General features: G+C 38.6%; 1 protein-coding gene across 1 annotated transcript; it reads left to right on the top strand.

Moving 5' to 3' along the window:
- Positions 1 to 627: 627 nt before the first annotated feature.
- On the top strand, positions 628 to 2136 carry LINC03106 (long intergenic non-protein coding RNA 3106). The gene is given in 8 exon segments (XM_019632437.1): positions 628 to 650; positions 652 to 985; positions 988 to 1114; positions 1117 to 1212; positions 1215 to 1271; positions 1274 to 1645; positions 1648 to 2096; positions 2098 to 2136. Coding segments are annotated over 8 exon segments (1497 nt in total).
- The last annotated feature ends 5794 nt before the right edge of the window (positions 2137 to 7930 follow it).

The following is a 7930-nucleotide window of genomic DNA, read 5'->3' as shown; positions in this document are numbered from 1 at the left end:
GGTGAGAACAAAACTGAAACTTTTTTTTAAAGATTTTTTTATTGGGGAATTGGGGGAGGGGAACAGTGTTGGGGAATTGGGGAAGGGGAACAGCCAAGTTGTTGTCCTTTAATCTTAGTTGTGGAGGATGCAGCAAGCTCAGCTCCAAGTCCAGTTGCACCACTCAGCTCTAGGTGCCGGGTTCAATTAGTTGTGGGTGGGCGTAGCCATCATCCCATGCGGGAATCGAACCGGCAGCCTCGTTGTTAAGAGTGGATGCTCTATTCCCTGAGTCACCTGGGCGGCAGCTCAGCTCAAGGTGCCAAGATCAGTCTTTAGTTGTGGGCGGGCATAGCCCACCATCTCTAACAGGCAAACTTGTTGTTAAGAGCACATGCTCTCACCAGCTGAGCCATCTTGCCACCTGTTGGCAGCTCAGTGGCAGCTCAGCTCACTGGCTCATGTGGGAATCAAACCCACAACCCTGTTGCTCAGAGCTCACACTTGAGCAAGATCTTAACCAACTAAGCCACTAGGCCAGCCCCTCAAACCTTTCTTAATATTAGTTGATTACATACAGAAGACAAAATGAAGAGAACAAAAAACAAGCCTTAAGCTACACTGCCTTCTCCCTCCCACCCTGCACCTATGGTTCCCTACAATCAGTTGACAGGAAGAAAAGACTTGGGCCTGGTTTATAGGCATTTCTGTACAATATGCAGACACCACCCAAAAGTGCACATTTGCAGTATTAAAGCCCTTTTCTGGGACATCCCTGAAGGACAGTGGTGAAGGAATATCTTCCCCGTGGGCACAACTTTGGGCAGTGCACCTGGCTGTTCACTTTGCTTGGAAGGAGAAATGGCCAGCTATGGGATTATATACCAATTCATGGGCTCTGGCCAGCAGTTTGGCTGAATGGTCAGGAACTTAAAAACGTATGGAAAATTGTTCACAAGGAAATTTGGGAAAAGGTATGTAAACAGACCTCTCCAAATGGGCAAAACAAAAAACATGAAGATAATCATGCCTCATGCTCATCAAAGGGTGACCTCAGCAGAGTAGGATTTTAATAATGAAGTGGACAGGATGACTTGTTCTGTGGATACCAGTCAGCCTCTTTCTCCAACTATCCCATCATTGCCCAAGGGGCTCATGAACAAAGAGGCCATCGTGGCAGGGATGGAGATTATGCATAGGCTCAGCACCATGGACTTCCACTTACAAAGGCTGACCTGCTATGGCCACTGTTGAGTGCCCAATGTGCCAGCAGCAGAGACTTACACTGATTCCCAATATAGCACCATTCCCTGAGGTTATCAGCCAGCTACCTGGTGGCTTCCATTATGGAAGGGACATTGTTTTGTTCCTACTGGAACAGACATTTGCTCTAGATATGGATTTGCCTTCCCTGCATGCAATACTTCTGATAAAACTACAATCCATGGATTTACTGAATGCCTTATCCACCAGCATGGTATTACATGTAGCATTGCTTGTGATCGAGGAACTCACTTCACAGCAAAAGAAGTGTGGCTAGAGGCCCATGCTCATGGAATTCACTGGTCTTACCACGTTCTCCACCATCCTATGGCAGCTGACTTGACAGAATGGTGCAATGGCCTTTTGAAGACAGAGTACCAACAAGGTGGCAATACACTGCAGGGCTAGGGAATATTCTCCAGAAGACTGTATATGCGCTGAATCAGCATCGAATATACAGTGCTGTTTCTCCCATATTTAGGATTCAAGGGTCCAGGATTCAACGGGTGGGCATGGAAGTGGCACCACTGACTATTAACCCTAGTGACCCACTAGCAAAATCTTCCTATTTCCCGCTCTTATGCCCTACTGGCCAAGAGGTCTTAGTTCCAAAAACAGAAATGCTTTCACCAGGAGACACAACAATTTCACTGAAGTTAAAGTTGCCTTCCAGCCACTGTGGACTCCTCATGCTTTTGGAACAACAGACAAAGGATGGAGTGACTGTGCTGGCTGAGGTGACTGAATCTGACTACCGAGGGGAAACTGGACTGCTACTCCACAGTGGAGGTGAGGAAGAGTAGGAGTATATCTGAAATACAAAAGATCCCTTAGTATGTCTCTTAGTCTTAAATACTACCATGCCCTATGATTAAGATCAATGGAAAACTGTAAGAACTCAATGCAGGAAGGACAACAAATAGCCTAGACCAGGGGTCGGCAAACTGCAGCTCACCAGCCACATGTAGCTCTTTGGGTACGTTCCGTCTCAAAAGTTTGCCGACCCCTGGAAGAGCCAATCCTGTCCCTCACAATAATTTAAAAATTATTCGAGAGCCATAAATACATTTTTACATAATCACCATTATGTGAATATCCTTTAAAAATTTTATAAATTTTATAAAACTATGATAGTTTTGTTTTATTTTCATTTTCAATTTTACTTCAGAGGCTTGCAAGCCGCAGTTTGCTGGCCCTTGGCAGCTCTTCCTTCTCAAAAGTTTGCCAACCCCTGGCCTAGACCCTTCAGGAATGAAGGTTTGGGTAACTTTACCAGGTAAAGAACCGCAAATAGCTGAGGTGCTTGCTGAAGGCTAAGGGGGATACAGAATGGGAAGTGAAAGGCGTTAGATATAAATACCAGCTGTGACCACGTGACCAGCTACAGAAATAAGGACTGTAATTGTCATGAGTATTTCCTCCTTATTTTGTTATGTTTGTGTGTATATAGTAAATATCTATGTTTTCTTCCCTCTTATTATTCCCTTATCATGTAACACAAAAGTACTGACTTTGTACGTATTACAGTATTTAAGTATTGTTAATTTTAACATCAGACGATAGTATTTAAGTTACAGGATATCAATGAAAAGAGTAGCCCTCATTAAAGGACTTGACTCCTCTTCTGGGGAAGAGGTTAGTACAATCTGGGCTGTACTCAGGATAGTAGTATCCTGTTAGGCAGAATTATGACCCTGTCTATGCCATTATTTGGAGATTAAGTATGGCTTAAGGAGATTCATACGGGTGCCAAATTGACAAGGGGTGGACTTGTTATGGTTAATTTTATGTGTGAACCTGTCTGGGCCATGAGGTATCCAGATATTTGGTTAAACGGTATTCTATATACGTCTGTTAGGGTGTTTCTGAATGAGATTAACATTTGAATTCATCGACTAAATAAAGAAGATGGCCCTCCTCAGTGTAAGTGGGCTTCACCTAATCTGTTGAAGGCCTGACTAGAACAAAAAGGATGAATAAGGGATAATTTGCTCTCTGCCTGACTACCTTTGAACTTGGACAATGGTCTTCTCAGGCCATTGGACTCAACCTCGGACTGGAATTTACACCATCAACTCTCCTTGTTTTTAGGCCGTTGGACTCGGATTAGAANATATATATATATATATATGGATGCTACAAATTATTCTCATAACCTGATCCATAAATGACTTAATACCTAATAGAAATGTAGGTTTATTTATAAACTGTCTGATCAATGTTAAAATTATTAGATTCCTGAACAATGGAAAAAAGAAATCCTGAGATCCAGTAGGAACAGGGTTGCATATATTCAGTAGTCCCTCTTTATTCCAGTAACATATCCAAAGGCAGGAGGCAGCCTAGGAAACAAGAATTCAAACTTACATTTGGTGGAACCAGGAGTTCAGACTCGAAAATATGTGTAAACAATGCCAAAAGCAACTGAGTTTGCACAGGAGTCCCAAAGGAGCAAGTAGAGGAAAGCCCAGGGAAAAGACAGTCCAGAAGTAGCAAATATCAGAAATAAAAAACAAACAAACAAACAGAAAGACTCCCTGAAGTTCAGAGACACAATCTGAGAGGCAAAAGCTATATCTCTTGTCTGAATCAGAGGGTTCAAGAATGGAGATGAGATGACTATAAGAAGCAGCCCCCTGAGCCTGGTTTATTCAGTTAAAGAGAAATCAAAGATAGCTAAAAACTATACAGATAAGCCATATTTGCAGGCAGTTTACAGTCCACTAGGGAAAGGAGCGTCATTGTTTTGTGAAAACTATCTAGTGTGGAAGATTGCCCTGGCTTCTTCCCACTTTAGGAAACTTTTGCAAAGAGCTGAAAAATTCAATACATCCAATTAGATGGATCTTTGCATGATGTGAAACTTTGACTGTATCTTTGTATGAACCAAAATTCAATACATTCAATGAGGAAAATTCAATAAATTCAGTTAGTAGCACAGCATCAATATAAAAATGCAATAAAAACGAGGCATAAGGCAGCAAACTTTATCAACAGATAAAAAACATTCACCAGAGCAACGCAGCCACAGAACATATAAAATTGTGAATAAAAAAGTTTGCCATAAAATAACAAAACAACCACCTCTATAAGAAAAACTCACAAAACAAAAATGCCAGATCTTAAGCAGGAAATGTTCAAACAGAGGAGATAAAGCATGAGCTATAAAAACTGAGGAAAGAAAAAGAGGAAAAAAAATCACAGAAATTAAAATAAGAGTGAAAAAACAAAAAACAAAAACTCCAGGACAACACAGTATGAAAAACATAAACAAGATATAGAGGATAAAATGAAAACAGCAAATACAATGAAATAAAAATGAACTAAAAATGCCTGCAGAGAAAATGAGAGCTACAGATGACAGGTATAGGAAATCCAACTGGAATCCCTAAGAAGAAAATCTAAACAATGGAACAGGACAAATATTTAAAGACATATTTCAAATAAACTCTGTATAATGAAAGGCCACAGAGTGTGCCAGGCTGAATATACCCAAAGAGCCAACATGGAGACATAACCTAATATATTACTGGTCTTCAAATATACAGAAAGAACCCTTTGAAAAATCGGGCAAAAAGAGTAATTATGTTATAAAGAAGGAAATAATCAGGCTGATCTTGGATTTCTCTAGAGCAACATTTGTCACCAGAAAATGTAACACAATCTAGAAAATACTCAAGGAAGGAAAGCAAGAGTTGAGGATTTAACATCTAATCAAACAGGCTTTAAATTTANATGCAAAGGTGTATGGGTTCTAGTGTACTAATTTTTCAACTTTTGTGAAGAATTATAATTTTCTAAGTAAATATTTAAGAGAAGAAATGTGACTACAGAAAATTATCTGCCTTGGTAGCTTGTATCTCAGTAGCTGACACACAAGTCATTGAAATGCTTTCATTTTCCCATGTTCCATCTAGTATTTACCCTTGGGTGAATATAATCCCTAATATTGATTAAGATGTCTATTAGTGTTAAACAGTGTACCAGGAAGAGACTGTTATAAATAGATATGATGGCCCAACGTGAAAAACTCAGACAAATGCAATTTTTTTAAAAGCTGCAGTTCAAAAATACTTAAGAAACAATGCAGAACCTTGGTCTATTAATGTGACTTGGAGAAATAACTGGGAAATTTTGAGGGAAGCTGCATGATGCTGATGACACATGAGTTCTTGTCTTTCATCTTTTACCCTTTCCATCGTCTTTTCAAGCAACATATGACATCCCCCAGCGTGATGAGGAGTGGCATTACTCTAAACATGTGGGGCTCACCTTTAACCCCTATTGTCTGAGGCCAGGAAGCCCAATGAGAAGTAAAAGCTCCCAAATTCTTGTGCGGGTGGGCAGTGGGAGAATTTCCCACCCATAGAGAGGGTTGGAGGCATCGAGATTTTTTAAAGCTCTCCAGGTGATTTTTATATGGAGCCAATGTGAGAACTACTAGAGACTTGTTTCTGGGTGATCCGTGGTCCAGTAGCCTCAGCATCACCTGAAACCTTGATAGAAATCAAGAATCTTATGATAGTTCCCACCCTAGACCCACTGAATCAGAAACTGCTAGTTAACAAGATCCCTGGGTGACTCAAATGCACATTGAAGTATGAGTACAACAATGAGTGCAATGATCCAATAGGGAGGGGTTGACCCGATACTTAAATGCTATTTTACATCCTACAGCTACGCTACAATAAAATAGTTTTGTCCTTAAAGAATTCAGTCTCTGCCAACTAGATAATAAGGCTTTTTAGGACAAGGATCCTTTCTCATTTCTCTCAGCAGTTTCAGAGTCTAGCACATGCTTCATAGATAATGAAAGTACCATAAATGCCTTTGATAATGCCAGTACAAATAAGAGTGCTTTGAAATTAAGAACCATACTTTATCAAAGGACTATAGCTCTTGTGGTGTAAATATAATANACTTCTCGGCCTCCATTATCATGTGAGCCAATTCCTCTCTTTCCACACACACACACACACACACACACACACACACACACACACACACACACACACAGTGAGTCCCCAATTTACAAACATTCAAGTTGTGAACAAATTGCGGAAGTAGCTCATGTGTTTGCCGGACATTGTCACAGTTGTGCTGCTGTGTGCTTACTGTACAGTGCAATAGTGTATAGCAGTACAGTGCTCCATCAGAGCACAGGATGTCCAGAAGCAACAGGAAAAGCAGTGGTGATGTGGAGCAGTATATTTGTGTCAAAGCTGTATAAGACTCACTTTGTTGGACTTACGAATAAATCTGACTTATGAACGTTCATATATGTATATTCTATTGGTTCTATTTCTATAAAGAACCTTAATTAATTCAGATTTATGGAGAACTAAGAATATTAAATAAAGCCATAGTTACAAAAGTAACAATGATATTAAAAGTGCAAACCTTTCTTAATATCAGTAACATCACATGCAGAAATCAAAACAAAGTAAACAGAAAACAGGCCTTACAGTCAAAAACCTAAAAACAATCTATAAATTCAGGAAATAGAAAATAATAAAACTAAGTTCAAATATATCTGTCATATTGGCAAATATAAATGGACTTCGGATTAGATTCTTAAATCCACTATATACTGTCTTCAAGAGAAATACCTAACATAATTCAGAATGGCTAACAGTAGAAGAATGGTATACCACATATACACACACAAAAGAAAGGTCACCATCTAATATCAGAGAAGGCAGAACTCGGATAAAAAGCATAAAATGAGGCAAAAAAAGGGGGGGAGGACATTAATTCCAAAAGTAATTCACAGTAAAGATATAACATTTACAACTCCTTATGTACCAATAACTAGCAGAATCAAAGAGATATAAAAACCTACTAATAACAGGAAATTTTAATTTACCTCTCTAGCCATAACAGATCAAAAGGGAAAAAAATAAGTGGATATGATATAAATGACCCAGATTACACTATTAATTAGACCCATCTGATTATAAATATTACATTCTGTATCCTGAAAAATAAGAGATTATATCTTCTCTGTTAGTGCCTATGAATCATTCATAGAAACTGAAGATCCAAAGAAAATTCAAAGGAAGATCCAAAAAAGAAGATCAAAAAATAAAAAAAAGATCCAAAGAAAATCGCAATACATTACAAAAAGTAGAAATGGTATGGACGACATCCTCTGATCACTAAGTAATACTACAAATTAACAATAAAATCAGAGAACAGAAAGCAAATCTCTTGGAATTAAAAAAAAATCATGCTTAAACAACTCTTGAATCAAAGAGGAATTTCAAAACTAAACTGTTCCAACAACTATGTATAGTGCCAGGTGGGTACTAGACAAGTTAGGGGGATCACTTCCAAAATTATGTAAATGTCTAATCACTATGTTGTACACCTGAAACTAATATAAAGTAATATTGAGTGTCAACTCTAATTGAAAAATTATAAAGGGGGGTAAAAGATAAAGAAGAAGCGGTTCCAAGTTCCACATATAAAACAAGTAAGTGTTGGGGAGATAATATACAGCATAGAAATATAGTCAATAATATATATTGTGATAGCATGGTAGAGTGTCAGATGGTAGCTGGACTTCTCATGGTGATCACTTGTTTAGCATAGGTAATACAATCAATAATATGGTAATAACTCTATATAATGCCAGGTAGGTACTGTTGAATAACTATGATGTACAACTGAAAATAATATATATGTT

Source organism: Hipposideros armiger, unplaced genomic scaffold (assembly GCF_001890085.2).
Source record: "Hipposideros armiger isolate ML-2016 unplaced genomic scaffold, ASM189008v1 scaffold_1140, whole genome shotgun sequence".
Taxonomy (NCBI): Eukaryota; Metazoa; Chordata; class Mammalia; order Chiroptera; family Hipposideridae; genus Hipposideros; species Hipposideros armiger.
Note: the sequence above shows the minus strand (reverse complement) of the source record. Positions and strands in the feature narration are given on the sequence as shown.